General features: G+C 37.9%; 2 protein-coding genes across 2 annotated transcripts; both read right to left on the bottom strand.

Annotated features, from left to right (window-relative positions):
- Positions 1–2,297: 2,297 nt before the first annotated feature.
- Positions 2,298–5,723, bottom strand: LOC122404777 (odorant receptor 67a-like). The gene is made up of 5 exons (XM_043409001.1): positions 5,362–5,723; positions 4,613–5,002; positions 2,860–3,064; positions 2,453–2,608; positions 2,298–2,354 (listed from the first exon to the last, which is right to left on the bottom strand). The coding sequence occupies exons 1-5, from the start codon at positions 5,721–5,723 to the stop codon at positions 2,298–2,300; spliced, it is 1,170 nt and encodes a 389-aa protein (XP_043264936.1).
- A 288-nt stretch (positions 5,724–6,011) lies between these two features.
- On the bottom strand, positions 6,012–17,123 carry LOC122404778. Its single transcript, XM_043409002.1, has 11 exons — positions 16,894–17,123; positions 16,269–16,607; positions 15,871–16,072; positions 15,656–15,811; positions 15,439–15,484; positions 13,807–14,014; positions 12,929–13,291; positions 12,177–12,237; positions 11,946–12,101; positions 11,548–11,580; positions 6,012–6,098 (listed from the first exon to the last, which is right to left on the bottom strand). Exons 1-11 carry the CDS (start codon positions 17,121–17,123, stop codon positions 6,012–6,014), a joined length of 1,881 nt encoding a protein of 626 aa, XP_043264937.1.
- Positions 17,124–17,888: the final 765 nt, after the last annotated feature.

Raw genomic sequence — 17,888 nt, forward strand, 5'->3', positions numbered from 1 at the left:
CCGAACGCCGATGGTGGGGGAGCCCAAAAATGGACCGCCGCGGAAAGTTCTACGGGGGTGGGGCCCAGAATGTTTATTTTCTGCTCGCGTATTCTCGAAAATTTCTCTCACCTTCCCGACACGAACACACCGCTGGATCCAGCGATCGATTCGGTAATCGCTGGACAACGCGTCATTTGAGGGAGGAAACCACTGTCACTGTGATCGAGAAAATCGAAATGCTTTTCAATGCTTTGGGGCTTCAAGAACGACTTCCTAAAATATTAATGTAAAACTCGCAAAAATGACAAGGTCACAGAAGATTTAGTAGACGTAGAACATGTAATATGCGTGATGCTTGAAACTAACTGCTCATTTGATACTCTTTCATTGTTGAGAGTATTTAGTCTACAGCGATGAACGACTAAAGTGGTCCAAATGGCAACTCATTTAGCCCTAATTCAATTTCAAAGACACGTATTTGCATTATTATTTATTATTGTATATTGTTTATATTATCTCTCTCTATCGATTTTGTAATTGAAATTAATATTGAAAATAAAAAAAAACTACTTTATAAATAGAACACAGTGTGATAATAGACAAAATTTGGTAGAAATAAATGGAAAAAATTCCTAAATTCAAATTTCATTATAATACAAAAAAAAAAAGAGTTAACAGTGTTGTATACCTCTACCAGTCGTACTTACGTAAAAATAGAAGAAACGAATGAGATAATGTGGCGATGGAGTGCCTACTATTACAACCAAATATTAGAAATATCAGATTTTATAATGTAATTTATAAACAGAATGTGATAAGAAACCGTATCACAGAATCAGGACGAGACAAACGAATCTGCAAGGGAATTAAAGCAAGGGAGGCTTATATCTCAGGAGTGGAGTATAAGATTTCAAAATAGTATTCGTTTGTTTGAGAATAGTCTATGGAAGACAGTAATAATGTGTTAATGATGTCTAGGAACAACTATAAGGTTTGCGATCGAACAAGATTTATTACGTAGGAAAATTGTAAATCGCGTATGCAACAATTTGACAGCGCTCGACAATGACGTTCCTAACATCGTGTCGTCACTCTTTTCTTCGTTCGACGTTATTTCCGAGTATTTTTCAGCACATTCTATATCGAATAGAAGCTTTTAACCGGCTATAATTGGCCAGCCAAAAACAATAAATCGTTAGTTCGGGTTTCGCGTAACCAGCATTGAAAAACGTAAATATCAGCGATCAGGAGCATCTTCTTACCGCTCTCGTTCCGATTTGTTCGATCGATCTGAAAAAATTCCAACAATTTTCTGGAACGCGAACACGTCATATTGACTTTTCCTTAGAAAACATTCCAAGTCAGCGAGTTCCACTTTGGGGTTTATTGAACGATGTCTTCTTACAATTTTAGGCGTCTAATTCTCGGACAATATAGAATTACAAATTTTACCCTTTGTTATTTTATAGAATCTAATTTTTGTATCGACCTTCGTATCTCGTTTCGATTGTCATTTTCTCGGAATTCATCTTAACGTATTCTATATTTTGCAATGGCCGAGGAGCGGGGCGACCAATGGATAAGTGTTGATGATGATAATTTAAGAAAGCGTCAAGCTTGCAGTCGACACGTATCGAAAACACAATTCTGAATCGTGACGACCACGAAATGGGTCACTAGATTCAGCAGTACTCAAGAATAGTTAAAACTGTCTAACAAAATTTAATTATCGGTTGAATTTCTAATAAAACTCTATTAATTATACGATTTCGTATTTAGCCGGACTACGTTTAAATTGTAATTCTAAAATAAAGATCGGATCAGTTACGTTTAGGAATTATAACTTCTGTAACCAAAATAACAATTATTTTCTTGACTGAACTGGACTTACTCCCGATACGTATGTATAATGCAACATTGCCATTAATTTTTCTTCATCAACCTTATCATTAGATACTCATTATAAAAACGTAAGATGAAACATATAGCCTCGCTTTCTCTTGGAGCTTTTTAGCATGTTACAGAAAATTCTATCCATAGCAGGGCCATCGATGCTCAACATCGTAATCTGAAATATGTTCGATAGCGTTTAGATCGTTAATATATTGCACACTGAATCTTCATCGATATGTCGTGCAGTTTTATTTCTCTTCCGTGTTCAGAATGACTACATAAAATGGAAATGTCGTATGGTAACGTATAGAAAAGCACACTGCATACGTATATGTTTTCATAACAGTTATAAAATTATATTGCCGATTAATTCGTTGGGTCCCAGAGCCTGCAGGATTGTCGATATTTACTGTTGAGATTTCTCATTTGTTCGATGTGTCTTTCAAGAGGTTGTACGTCGAATACGACATCTTCATGATCTGCAACCGTTGCAATCGTTACGAATAAATTCACCTATTCGATCTCGTTTCTTTCAAGAATTATTTAAATAATATATTTTTTTTTTTGCGTTACTAACAGCCATAAAGGAATCCGTTGACAAAGTGACAACGTGGCCACTCGACATTACAGTGGGCTTGCTGGATCTCGCCATGATAATTAACAAGTCCTTCATTACCCTAATAGGGAGCGATGTCCAGTCCATTTCGTAAATAGCGTTGCCCACGCTTTTACTCTGCAAGCAAAATTCGTGCAATAAACGTTGAATCAAAGTGTTCGGTGCAACACGGGTTGATTGGAAACATTCTTGTTATTTGAAAACATTAGAAAATTATACTTTCTCTATTTTCGTTTCCATTCAATTCGTTCGTTTTATTTATCTGCTCGAAGAGGACCGTCTGAATTTTTGTTTGCCTTGTTATTTGTATTTAATTTAGTGCACTGAACGAAACACGGTGATTCAAGGAGACGAAATTCGGTGCCAACCTGTAACGCCACCTCGTTTCCATACCAACAGTATAAATGCACTTGCATCATCATAGAGCACAAGTAGGAGAAGCTCGAAACGAAGTTTATGTCGAACGAGGGCTCGGTTGACATCGTGTAAATACTTAGACAGACCACCATCACGCTTATACAGAATTGAATGAAAATCATGTATTGAAAAATAGTGTTGACGATCGTTGCGAATCTGTAATCAATTCGTAACATTATCGACACATTTATAAACGTTTCGACGGTTAAGGTTCTTTCATTTCCGTGAACTTTGATTTACTCTCTTTATAAGTCACCGGACATTTACAAGGGGCACGAGTTTCATGAATTTTGGTAGTTGAGAAATATTTGTAGGTTGAAATTTACTATCAAAGTTTTGGACGATACCATCTTCTTAGTAGAAGAGATATCTATAACCGAATATTTCTGAGAACTTCGCGTAAAGAAAGAAACAGAAATCTCATTTAATGTAAGTATTAAAAAATGGCTGATTCGTTCGCCCAGGCAATTAAATGAATTTAAATGAAAATTATCTCTATGTTTATATTTGCAAGAAACTTAAGTTCAAGGTTTTGAAAGTTCACTTTAAAAGTAGAAATTGTCTAAAATTTCGAGGCTATCGAAACTTTTCGAGTAAAATGTGGAAAAGGGACAGGCGGATCAACAATGTAGATTGCAAGAACTGATCGTTTCGAGGTCCTCGCGTGGACTAAACGGAGCGATTTAAAAATAATCTCGATGATCTGGCGTAGAACGGTGGAGCATTTCTTACAGTGTCGATTTCAACGGCCTTGAAGTATGTTAAGCAGGAGAATGTCACTGTGTATTTTCGAGTAAAAAATATTTCTCGCCCGGTTCCTATTCCTCGAGACATAAATATTAGAAACTTGCAGTGCACATTTACGCAATCACTGGTTGCGACTTACGCGAACATTGGGTCACATATTGCGAGGGACGTTTTAAAATTATGACAAGCGATCTTTTTAAGGAACGCAATTGATAAAATAGTTTTTAAGAAAATATCTCGCTCGAAGAAATAGTAGCGATTTATATACTTGTGGTACCAGTACCAGAATTTATTATTAAATTACATAAATATATCTAGTAAATGAAAATATAAATAGTGCTCGTAAAGGAAATGTTGAAAAATGTGCAAGTCGAGTCTATCAGTGAAACAAAATTTTTTGTTTCACCCTTCGAAGAAAACAAAGTGTGTCTTTTCTCTTGGAATATCTTTACACGGAAGTTAAATCCTTTTTTAAATTTACAATTCTCACAGATAAATTTTAGTACTTTGTGAATTAAAAAGACCACTACTTCAAGACCAGATTCACTTCAAAGATTGTAGAAAATATTCAGCAACAGGTGAATGCAAAATGGCGCCTGTCTAGGTACCAAAATAAGACGAAAGTCAAGAACGACGAAGTAGCATTGATGCTTTCTCTCGCGTCTGACGCGCGATGGACTTATACTACTGCCAGCGCACAGTTTTTTAAAATGGCATTCTGACCACGAAGAAGTCGTAACTTTGATCGATTTTCGTCAAAAATTATTTATGCACAGAAGTGCTTGAACCTCACGATCCATAAAATATGTAAATATAACAAAGAATAAGACATTTTCTAAACTGCAAGTGTCCGGTGTTTTATAGACGGCATCGTATATAATACAAATAAATATTTTCCAGTTGCGAACGAGAACTATTTAACGACGATGGCGTCAAAGAAAATTTAATTTCGTTTACTCGTAAACCTCCAGATGATTTTTTACCAGATCCCCGAGAATATTTATTCTTTTTCTCTTGAAGTCCTCCGTCGATGTGCAAGCCTCTTTCGCCTCCGTGATCAAAGCAGGTAATTTTCGTGCCCTGTGGCAGAATATTTCAAATTGTGCTTTAACTTGGATCATCAAGCCGGAGATCAGCGTCTCGTTGGCCACGCTGGAGTTCGCGCAGACTAGCACACCGAACGATTGAAACAACAAAGAAAATAAGTACAGTTTCGTCGATTCCAGACTAAAAGGCATCCATTCGTACATGGGCAATGTCCTCGTGCTTATGAGTACGTTGAATTGAGCCACGGATGCGAACATCGCGGTCGTTTCGTTCAAGATCTCGCAGCATATCGTCAGATTTCTGCAAAAATAAAAATCTGTCCAGTAATGGTTAATTATACTGTTCGAAGTAAGCAAAAATAGAAAATTAAGACGAGCTTTCTAATATATTCCAGACGAGAGCTTCAAAACTTTGATGTGGAAATAGAATTTTCTCAAAACTTTTAGTCGATTAAAGAAAATTCCAATACGTTGAATACACTTTTACTTATATTAAAGAAACTCATTGAAGAAGAGAAAATGGCGTTCAAAATAACTTAAAATATACTTTATTCAAAGGATTTTTTGTTGCAGGCAAAAATAATCCAGGTACAAATTATGGTGCTTTTTGAGCGTGCATAATTCGAAAACATGGTAGAAAAGAATGTTTTTAAGGACTACCTTGCGTATAAGTCGAACTTCCGCTGAATGATCACCTCGTTCTCATCCTTTGGTAAACAGTTTCCCTGCACCAGAGTATTCACCATGTTTATGATTTTGTCACGCTGATAAAACACATTCGCAACCTTGACGCATACACCTGCCGCCGAGATGAATATAGAGAATTTATGGACCGCGGTCTTCATGTCCGCGAACTGCAAGCAGTCTATCATGAAGAATAACGTGAACGAGTATAAGAACAATATCATGAGAGCCGAGTAAGCGTTATACAACCAGTATTTGATAGAATGCACTGGCCATTTTGTCGGTCTCCAAAAGCCAACGTAAGTCAGCAGGGCAAACGACAAAGAAAGCTTTTGCATTCTATTTTTCCACCCACGTCGTCGATCACTGTGCACCACGTAACGTGTCTTTTATACCACCTTGGAAATCGACGGTACTATTGCACTTTTAAGCAACTAGTTGAGTATCGTTGACAAAATTTTGCCCCTCTGCTTAGAAGAAATATCAATCGCGACGTCGAACGAAATAAAAATTTACTGGTCTCTGCAGAGTTTCGATCTCAACCACATTGTTTATTAAAACAATCTTTTCTTCGTAACGTTTCCTGGTACACCCTTCTCGAGTTCCCTCGGTAATGGTAATTTTAATTATGCCGCGGTTACTTCCGTCCGAGGACTAATTGTATGTGCATTATCTCGGAAGTTTAATAACCGCTGACTATCGACTCTACGTAACTGAAAATTCGATCGATTGGATAAGTACGGTTCCATTAAGCGGAAATAGGTTGTATTTATGGGGGAGCAGGTAAATGACGTATCGACGACTATCGACGTTGAACCCCTCTGAACAATAAACTCGGAAACGCAATGTTATTTCAGTTCGCCGCTGACCGTGGTGGAAGACGGAAGGTTGCCGGACTTGCTCGACGAACGTTTTCGTTTGGGGCTGTGACAGTGGTTCTATTGGTACGTACATACATTTGTTTTCTTTATTAGACTTCAAACAAAACACATAACGTAACATAACATAAAAAAACTTTGTTTATGCCTTTCAATTTAAATATAAGAATGGTAAATGGAAAAAGGGCTTTTTATATAATTCATTTAAGAGGATCACGTTCGAGGAAAAATGACACGTTACATTTCACGCTGTTTTCATTCGACAACCAAAGTCGTTGAAATGAAAAGAAATGTTAAAAATGTGGTTTGAAATTGTTTATTATCGAGTAAGAAAAGTGTGATAGCAAGGGATGATGATTTCCTTAAGATCGGTTCTCTCTCTTTCTCTCGCAGGTCGCTAGTTTTTAGTATTTTGTAGCAAGTTATACATCGAATAGGAGCTTTTAATGAGCTACAATTAGACGGAAGCAAGATTAGTTTAGTCTTCGGGTAATTAGCGTTAGAAAACGTAAATTGTTCTGCGGTGAAATCGCGATTTAACAGTATCTCTATGAAACCAAGAATCTAGTGATGCTTATGAGCCACTGCAATTCTGTTATACTTATGGAAATATAGTACATGTCATTATTTAAAGCAAGGATAGTGAATTGGTGGCTCACTAATTGTGTACGATAAATTCCAAGTCCGTTAAATCGAGGTTTCACTGTACGTTACTAACGATTACGAAGAAGTCGATGTTCACGTTCACGACGTGTACACTTTCGTACTCTATGGGCGATCTCGTGCGATTCATCGTGATCAGCAGGATCTTCTTAGCGCCTTCGTTCAATCCTATCCAGTCCGTTTGAAAAATCGAGCTCGCCAGGTCGATACTCTGGAAAATCGTACAAAGTTCAACGATTTTTTGCACATTTCCGGGCGGGGGCGCGTTACTAACGCTTACCTTGAGCTTGACTTCGTTCCCGCACCAACAATAAAGGAAGCTCTGCACCATTATTGTGCTCAAGTAACACACCGTCGCTAAGAACTCGAAGCTGAAAAGGTCCTGTTTCAGTAACTGTGCCAGGCCCAGGCACAGTACCAGAAAACTTCCAAAAAATTGCGAGAAGATCGTCATGTTCAGCGCGTTGTTCGTCATCCTGGCTAATCTGCGATCGAAGTATCTCGAAAATGGGGTTTGTAAATATTACATATTAAACGTAACGGTTTTAGTATCGATTAAGGTCCATTTATACCGTCGAAGCACGCATTGATAGTGTTTTATCATTTATAGACAGCTATTATCACTCGTATTCGTACATTATAGTGATTCACTGTAAATGGAAGAAACAAGTTCACTGTTTTATACATTGAGGTATTTAACAGATTTATGTTTAAATAAATTAAGAATAAAACTTGTAAGCGGTCGTGCTACGTTGGATATGTCGTTTCTTCTTCGATCAATGAAGTTCAGCATCATTGAGCGGCGTACAAAGTAGGATGGGTTACCGCTTGGAAGAAAAAAACACGGTATTATTCGATTTCTCTTTACTATATTATTAATACTTCTCTATCAGGTTTATAATTGGGTATTACTTGCTTATTAATATTAAAAAATAAAAATAAAGCTACTTCGTAAATAGGGGAAGTAACACACACTGGCGTTAATAAACTTAATACTTGGTAAAAGTAACGGGGAAAGAATTTGTAAGAAATATAAGAGAAGTTTCTTTCCATTTATAGCGAATCCACAGAGTATCTAGTGAATTCTGCCTCCGTTATAAGATTCTTCTCGATAGTATAAATGAACGTGTTTACTTGTAAATGCTGTCGTGATGGCGAACGCAATTTTCCAGCGTCTTCTTTCCGTTCGTTTCTACGTTATTCAAGCGATATTCGAGGATGTTGAATTGACAAGAAGTTTGCGTCAGCAGTCCAAAAAACAGTGCGTCGGAAACGATATGCGCGTGCGATAGAAAGAATAAACTCAACATCTGTTGGGCGTATGTAAATTGAAAGAGAACCGTGGACGAGTAATTGTAAGGTATCCAGGCTTTATAGGTGAGCCTTTCGTTGTGGAATTCTGTTAGCAAGGAGGTAACCATAGTCGTGGCCACCGACGTCTGTATCATCATCATATATCTAATAGTATTATTCCTGCGGAGTTCAATGGTTAAAGTGTACACATTAATATACGTGTCTTGTAATAACTTTGGTGGTTACTACGAACGATGATGAAATTTTTTTTGGACGACAATAATTTCCATTCAAATTTCCAATACAAATGGTCGTTGTATTCGACTCGAATGCAAATCTTCGTCTCTTGAAGCGAGAAATTTTAAACAGTAATATTAATAATAGAGAGAGGATATTAATAATATAATTTCTCTCTATTATTAATATTAAAACTTCTCGCCTCAAGAGAAAGTCGAAGCTCTAACAATATCGCAGAAGCAATCGCCATTCACTTCTCTTTACTTAAAAAATTGATAAATGAATAATAATAAAAATAAAATTTGATTCGAATAAGCCGAAGAATAATATTTCTGTCTCGAAGAGGATTACATGATAAACTGTAGCATATATTTATAAGAATAACGATAAATAGTCACTGACCGTACTCGTTTGTCGTAATTCGTTTGAATTTCCGTTTCCTCGTCGTCAGTGGTGGCGCAAGGCTCGATCAGTAAAGCCTCGATCAGATCTATGACACCCTTCCGGCAAATGAGCATGTTTGCCATTTTGCAACAACCGACGAACGCTGTAACTAGTATATAAGTGTTCTCTACGAAATCGTCCACGTTGTCCACGGTTACCGCGGTGATAAATTGAGAAATCGTGAAGCTGACGGCGAGCCACAACACAAACAGAGAGTAAAAATTGTAGATCACCGTTTTGAATCGCGACGACCACGAAACCGGTCGCCAGACACCGCAGCACGCGAGAAGCGTGAATATTATCGAGAATCCCATGACTTTGATCAATCACTATTTCGTTCTACCATACCTCCGATCACTCGATTCTCGATTGTCCACCGAGTTTACGATTAGCGGCTATAAAATTTTGCTCGCGGGTAACCTTTGCTTTTAAATCACTTTGAAATTCCGATCATTCGGACGTTTACTCTTTGGTCACCGGCGCACGTTTGAGGAAAAACGCTAATGTTCATTAGCGATGCACCCCTTTTCCGACATGTTACATAACGTAATGTTGCCTTTCTCCACTCAGCGATTAATTTCACATCGCAAATGATACCTTTGGATCGTAGATCTCATCATTAGACGGTCATTTCCGATGTAAAAGTAAAGTAGGATGCGGTTGTGCTTCTTCTTCCGCTCGTGGACGCGTAGCATTTAATTTTCCGAGTCCTTTTAGCGAGTTATAAAAAATTCTGGTCAACGCGACCGCATTCGGTATGCCAGGTTGTAACTTTAAATGACTCTAAAGCTGTTTCGAACGTGAAACGTGTCGTGCACCATGCTTGTGATAAGTTGCATGCTTTTATTTGGGTGTTGTGCTTTAATCTTTAAAAATATCATTCACTGGCTTCCTTAAACATTTTAATTAATTCTTCGGATAGTAATTAGCATTTTGAAATTTACCAATTACAAAAACTACGCCCAGATCCTTCTGAAAGACACCTGTAAAATTTCGTTACTTTATATTCACTCGTTTACATTTGATGTCTGTTTTATTATTATCAATTTTAAATTATTTTAACTTTTCGTAGTCGCTGATCCGTCGTTCGCATACGTTTGGAAATTCAGTGTGTTCGATTTATGTGTGGATCGATGTCGAACCCCTCTAAAGAACAAACTCAGGAATGCAAGGACATTTTAGTTCGCCGCTGAACGCCGAGGAAGACAGAAGGGTGCACAGTGTCGTGGATTTGCTCGACGAACGTTTTGTTTCGAACCATAATTGTGGTTCCATTGGTACGTAAACAAATTCATTTTCTTCCACACGAAAGAATAAATTGAAAGTATGGAGTAAAATTTGTTCGTTTAAAGAGAACGAAATAATTACGAAATATTGTTTTATTAATATTTGACGTCGCAACGTCGGCAAAAGAAAATCCAAAATGAACCGTACAAAAATAAAACCAGCAAATATTTTATTCAATTGGACTAGTTTGCTCGTTCGTAAGTTGATTCTGACTTGATTAAACCTATCGTAGATCTCCATTTTGTTCTGCCTGTGGGATGGAACGTTTAAGGAACGATTTAAAACGACGCACGAATTTTATTTCATCGGCATAAATTTCATTGTATTTTAATAAGGTCTACATTGCGACTAAGCATCTCAGCACATTCGTTCCATTACTCCTGAAGCCATAATTCCCCAGCGAAGGCAGTTATCATTCCCGTTTTGCTCCGTTTTCTTTTTTCTCCTCATCGGCAGTGTACGTCAATTTTTCAGAAAATTTCATTTCCGTTTACTCGTTGAGAAGGTCTGTTTGTTTATTGAATTAATAGCTTATGATTTTTGTAATTGTTTCACCTTAAAACTATGTTATTTATGTATTTTGAACACAAAGTAACTATATATACTTAATTTTCACGTTAAACTCCGTCATCGACACTTGAAATTTATTTGTATTGATCCAGTGATCCAAACTTTTTTTCACACGTTTAAGGAATGTTTGCTATTTAAAAACAAGCTGCTGAAGATTTATTTTAAAAGTTGTAAACATTTTATAACTTTATTGTTTTAAAAATATATTTTTGAGCAGTTAACATTCATTATACGTGTAATTAAAAACTTTCGATATTTTTCACTCAACGCTACTGAAGAATAAGGATTAATTTGATCAATCAATGCAACAAACGACTAATGATTCATTTCATCGTGATAAATGTATGAGGGAATGTTACAAAGTAGGTGCGCGCGGGAGCGCGTATGCTGTGTGTGTGCGTGAGGCAGTGGACGATCGTCCTGTTCGTCCGCGACGAGTCAGTCGCTAAGGTGGAGTCAAAGAAAAAGCACGTGTAAAGTCCATCAGATTACCTATTTTATTCTCATTAAATATTGTTCCTCATTTAAGTGGTTAGATTACCGTCTTTTCGTCACCCCTCTCTACCACATCCTACATGTATGCCTTGCTTTAACGAAAATTATTGCTTACCGTAAAAGATATTATTCGTTTCGAATATTGTATTTTACGTCCAGCGTGAGTTTCGTGAGGCCTTAATGACATCTTTTTTTCGCAATTTTCTTTGGGGAAAAATCTTCTAACTACGGCGGGAAATAACTCGTGTTTGATATTATCGATCTAATATCTTTGTTAATATTAAATTTATTGAACCAGGTTATATATCGAGTAAGAAGTCTTAAGCAGCTACAATAAATAAATATTCAATGAAAAAATATTGAAACATTTTGAGGCAAGTTGTTTAGCATGTCAATGGGATTTCATTATTCTATAAACTTTAGATTATTGGAAGAATTAGTCTCTTAACACGTTTCCATTTCCAGCAAAATTTATTCTCGAGCATCCAATTAAAATTTTAGATTAATTCACAAAAATTCCCAATTTATTAAAAAATTCTTTTCTACGAATACGTAAGTTTTGAAAAACGATATAGCATTTATTTAAATCTATTTTCTGTGATTACAGAGTCGGGTAACACGGATAAGAGGCGTTGTTTTTCTATCGAAGTAAGACTGGGGTTCGTTTAGAGAGTTAATTGATGTTGTACTGACCACTTTGAATGCTTCGAGATTGACGGACACGATGTAAAGGCTGGTGAATTCGATGGGCGACAATGATCGTTTCATAATCATTAACAGAATCTTCTGAGTCTTGGTCTTTAAAGTCGTCCAGTCGCTCTCGAATATCATGTTGGGAACTTCAAGGCTCTGTAAAAAAATACCTCGTCTATCTATGATACGTTGCTTAAACGAAAGATTAAGTCTATTAGTGTAGAAATGAACCTTCAGTTTCACTTCGTTCCCATACCAACAGTAGTAATATATCTGCAAAAGCGTACACGACGCATAGATCAATATTTCTATAGCCTTCGAGTTCATTTTGTTTTGCGTCAATTGATAAAGATCGAAGCATATGGTCAACGTGCTCATGGCAAATTGAACCAACATGATTGTTTTAAATTTGTCGTTTACCATCGTAGCGAATCTGCAACGAGACAACAAATTGTTTCGCGTCAAATACTTGAAAACAATGCAAATGTACCAATACAATTGGTTAAAAATGATTAAATTCTCGATAAAACAAAGTTCTACAAAAAAGATTCCTCGAACATAAATAAAAAAATATACATAAATGTATCTAGTTTCTAAAAATAACGTTGTGGCGCTGCTTCGCTGCGGGTAGGGGATCTCGTGAGAATTCGTAGGAGGACAGAAAAGGAAAGGAGGGGGCGCGTTTCGTCCGGGCCTGCCAGTGGACTCATCAGTAAGGCTTTCTAGCAGGCCCTGCCTTAGACGACTGGGATATTGGGAAGTCGTTCGAGGAGTGTATATATAGCAACGGAGGGGTCGGTCGAGCGCTTGTGAGAGCGCGACCCCTCTGGTGGCGAGCATGGGAGGCGACGCCACAACGTCTTTGTTACGTTTTCGTATCGAATCGATATTTCTTATTTTTATAAATTTCTGTAAAATTTATTTCATGGTGCAAAAGATAAGACTTAAATCAAAATATGATTCGTATCTTTTCATACGAGCAAATGTACGTGAGAAATTTAAAGACTTCGAGACTCTTTTCTATTTCAAGTTTTTTGGAACGAGAAAAGAGTCGGGAAAGAACCGAGACGCTGTACGAAACTTGGGAGACCAACTTGTATATATGATTGTGATGGCGGGCGCACTGTTTCACCAAATCGTTCTCGTTCTTTCGAATATTGTGCAGACGGTATCCGAGTATTTCGAACTGACAGTAAATTTGAACCAACAGGCAGCTGAACAAACTGTCGCACGCGACGTTCGAGAGGCAGCAGAGCAGAGCACTCGTAGCTTGATGAAGGTAGACGAAGCTGAACTTCAGCACCGGTGAATAATCGAACGGGAACCAGGCGCGATACGGCAACTTCCTGTTTTCGAATTCGACGATTAGCGTCGTCAGGAATGTCCATACTATGCAGAATACCACTGCAGACGCGTAGGTCTTCGAGCTCTTTCTGCAAAAGTACTGTCGTTAAGCTCTGGACGATATATTATATAATTATTCAATTTTCATCTTGTTAGAAACAAGAATAAAAGCGTAGAATTCTAGGTGTCTCGTTTAAGTTGAGACTGTAAAAGATTCAAGGTTTACTCTACGGATCGTAATAAAATTAAAGAATTACTAACTTGTGGTAGAAGCTTTGTATCTGAGTTATCAATTAATATGATAAAGTCAAAGTTTGCTTTATATTTACACGCCACGCGTACGTATCAGAGAAATAGAAAAAAAACAAAAAGCTTGTTACGTTATAGTTACGAACAGTTCATGAAAATTGAGCCGTGAGACTTGAAAGATTACTTGCAAGGTTTGCAACAGTGGAAATTTACTAGGTGCGTACGAAACTTGAAATAAAAATATCTCGAGAAGGAAGTCGCAACTTACTCAGCTTCTTTGTCGAATTTCGTTCTTATTTCAATTTCTTCGACGTCCATCGGTAAAAATGGCTCCTTTTCGAGAATATCGACCAGCATCATAGTATTCCGTCGCGTAATTAATATACTGCACGTTTTGAAGCAGGTGATCATATACACGAGCGTCACGTAAATGTTGTCGCTGAAATCGTCCACGTTGTCCACGACGAAGATCAAGTCTATAATTTGACTGATCGTCGTGCTGTAAATGATGACGACCGTGAAGATCGTGTACAAGTCGTACGTAAACTTTTTCAACGGCGACGTCCAAGATGACGGCCTCGAATAACCGCATATCGCCAAAAGCGTGAATAACCAGCGTAGTATGTGCATCGTCAGATTTCACACCGAAACGCGTTTCTTCCTTTATTTGTTTGTCGCCAGTTATCCCTTTGATTCACATAGTAGTTAATCAGCTTGTTCTCCGAGCAACGACACCGACAGAAGCGTACGAAAGAATCTTGTCGCGTGCTCGACGAAGTTTCAAGTAAACTGACGATTACGGAGTATCGATGTTTCTTGAATTTTCTTGAACAAGTCGATTCACTTCCCTTCTGCACAACGCCCTGTATTATTACAGTAATTACCGACGACAAGACTTACTCGATTTCCTTTTAAATATTACGTTCCACAATTTTGTCTTACTTCCCTCTGCTCTGTTTCCCGTCGCGATAGAACGTTTTCAATAGAAGAGGAGACGATGCATATTTGAAAGATTTCGCTAAATGTTCACTTAGCATGAGCGCGATCGTGGACAGGAATTTTAATAATTAACGAAGTTAGGGGAAAGAGTGGAGCGAAACAGTTGCGTTCCACTTCGCTAATGGTATCGGTCGTAATTAGCGTTACGTACCGAACGTAAGACTCCTTTATTAAAATTTTGTCGCAAACTGAAGCTGGGAGACGTAAACACCAACCAGTACTGCTCTCGTGAACATCGATTGAACACGAAGTACGCTCGTGACGATTGAGTAAACTTAAATATGATAGTTTAGCACGAATTACTGTTATTTAATTGTATTAAATCGATTGCAGTGTTTTACGATTGTTTCTTTGAGTTTTTTGTAATTTATGCAGTGTTCCATTCGGTGTTTGTGTTCAGTACTGAATCGATTTTTCAAATAGCGAGGCGATACTGTTCGTACACTATTTTATACGAGATCTGTGCATTTATTAAGAAATTTTTTTATATATATTTCTAAAAGTGCTCGATACAAAATGATTTTTACTTAGAATTTCACCGTTTACGTATTTTTCATTAACACTGAAATTCTTCAACATTTTTCCGGCACTGTAAAAGTACATGAATCAGCTGCCCATTGAGCAAATTTTTATAAACAAGGTACGTAGGAAATATTTCTCTCACATCTGGTACCGCTACTTTTCATCAGCTCTTCCTTCGTTTTCCAATAGGTTTCCACGATCGCTGGTAGCCATCTTAGTTTTACGTGCAAAGACAGGAAATTTCATCTAAGTTGCGTTGTTTCCTATAAAACATATTGTAAATACGTTTACTGTAAATTACTTCGTACCTCTTTCTGGAGATTGAGAGAAAACCTTTCGACTACGAGGGAAGATAATACACGTTCGGCGTATTATCAGCGAGTTTGTTGCAGGAGGTTGCACGCCGAGTAAGAAGTCTTCAGCAACTGCAATAAACAGATACGATTTTTCTCTCTTTTGAGCTTACGATAAATTTTAAGAGTCTGTATTTTTTAAACAACTTAGAAAACAGCGAAACAACGACTACAACGTACTTCGATTCGAACGAAATCCCTGATTCAATTGATTAAAGAAGAATGAATTATTATTGTACCAACCGCTTTGAACGATTCGAGATTCACAGACACAACGTAGAAGCTGGTAAATTCGATTGGTATCGTTGCACGTCTCATACTCATCAACAGAATCTTCACAGTGTTATTATTTAAAGATGTCCAGTTGATTCCAAATATCATGTCGGTGACTTCGAGACTCTGTCGATGTGAAACTCGCGTAAAATCACGTTGCTGGAATTGCAAACGAAGAAACGTACCTTCAGTTTCACTTCGTTCCCGTACCAACAATAGTAATATATCTGCATCAGCGTGCACAATATGTAGAGAACAGTTTCCACGATCTCTGAGATGAACTTTTTCCGCGCCAATAGATACAGATTGAAACACATTACCGATATACTCATCAGAAACTGAACGAACACGATTGCCTTAAATTCTTCGTTAACCATCGCGGCGAATCTGCAACGATTTTGGAAAGGGATTATTATAATTTGCGTAATAGTCAACGCTCGTCTCGCAGAACCAGTGTCCCGGTGTGAATCATTTGTAATTGGTGCCACGTGCGACTAAATCTGTCATCTAAAACGTTCGTCGAACAAATTCTCGTACTCGCTACTTCTAATGTTTTGTTACTCTACGAAACTGTGAGACCAACTTGTATATTTGATCGTGATGACGATTACACTGTTTCACCAAGTCATTCTCGTTTTCTATAATATTTTTCAAACGGTGCCCGAGTATCTCGAACTGACAGTAAATGTGAATCAACAGACCGCTGAACAGACTGTCACACGCAACGTTCGAGAGACTTCCGATCACTGCACATAGAATTTGAAAACCCAAGGCAAAGTAAAACGTTATCGTCGTGGAATAGTCGATGGGAAGCCAGGCACGGAACAGTAGCTCCTTGCTAGTCGTAGATGCAACTAACGTCGCCAATACCGTCCACACTACGCATAATTCTAATACAAACGTGTAGAGTTTCGTATTCCATCTGTAAAAATACTATCGTCACGCTTTCGACCAAGATTTACACAATTATCTTTGCTCCTATCGAACACAGTTACATCGAACAGCGACTAGAGCCAAGAAAAGACCAGTAACGTCGACTACCAGACCACAAAACTTCGATTTCAGACGATTCTATACCACGTAACATCTACTCTATTTTAGTATCCCATTTAAATTTTATTTAAATTTATTTCCTCTAACATTTCAGAGCGTCGAAAAAGACTCGAAAATCTCGCTAATTGCTACTTAGAGTGCTGGCTGATAATTACTCTACTGCTTTGTCGAATCTCGTTCGAATTTCGATCTCCTGGCTGTCCGTTGACGCGAAAGGCGTTCTCTGAAGTGTATCGATCAAGATCGCGATATTCTTTCGCTTTAACGACAAGCTACACATTTTAAAACAGATGACGATCATCTCGAGCGTCACGTAGATGTTGTCGCTGAAATCGTCCGGATTGTCTACGTTGAAAGCCAAGTCGAGAAATTCGGTAATCACCATGGTTTGCAAGATCAGAATTAAGCAAATCGAGTAAAAATTGTACAAGAACTTTTTCAACGGCGTCTTCCAAGATGGCGGTCGCGAGCATCCGCACACTGTTAGTAGACCAAACGTCCAACTTAGCGTATCCATCGTCAAGCTTTCCTGAAACGTCCTCTATCCTTTTCGATCTATAAAGAAGTAAAGTATCGTATCTTCGTTTACCTTCGTATTCGTCGACCAGAAAGTTCTTCTTACCGAAGTAAACCCCGACTACAATGGCGCGTTTCGATTTCCACGCGACAGTTTTGTTCCCAGGCTGACTGTTTATTTATATAGCCGTTTATTATCTCGATGCTAGCTCGATTATGCGACGAGATTCTTCGCGAAAGTATTTTGTCATCGCGGCCGTCGATCTCGTCCGCTGGATGAAGTTTCAAGTAGCACTCGCGACTATAGAATATTGATATTCCTTGCGTTCCTTCGAAGAAGTCAGTTTTCTTCGATAGAATCCCTTTCCAGCTGTCTATGCTATTACAGTAATTGCACACTTCCCCGATTGTCCCGTTAATCTCCTTACAAATTCCGTTGCGAGACGTTATTACAATTCACTTCTCTCTGTCCGCGAGTTTATGTTTCGCAACAAAGGTGATCGCGTATAGCCAGCCAGGAATGCATTAGTGTATAAATTATGAACATGCAAATGTCCACCCTCTCTAATGTCAGCATTTTTATTTTACAAAAGGAGTCGCGGAAAATGAAAAGTCTGAGGGAAGTCACTTGTTT

The sequence above is a fragment of the Colletes gigas genome, unplaced genomic scaffold, assembly GCF_013123115.1.
Source record: "Colletes gigas isolate AHSC1104 unplaced genomic scaffold, ASM1312311v1 Colletes_gigas_Sc00003, whole genome shotgun sequence".
Lineage (NCBI taxonomy): Eukaryota > Metazoa > Arthropoda > Insecta > Hymenoptera > Colletidae > Colletes > Colletes gigas.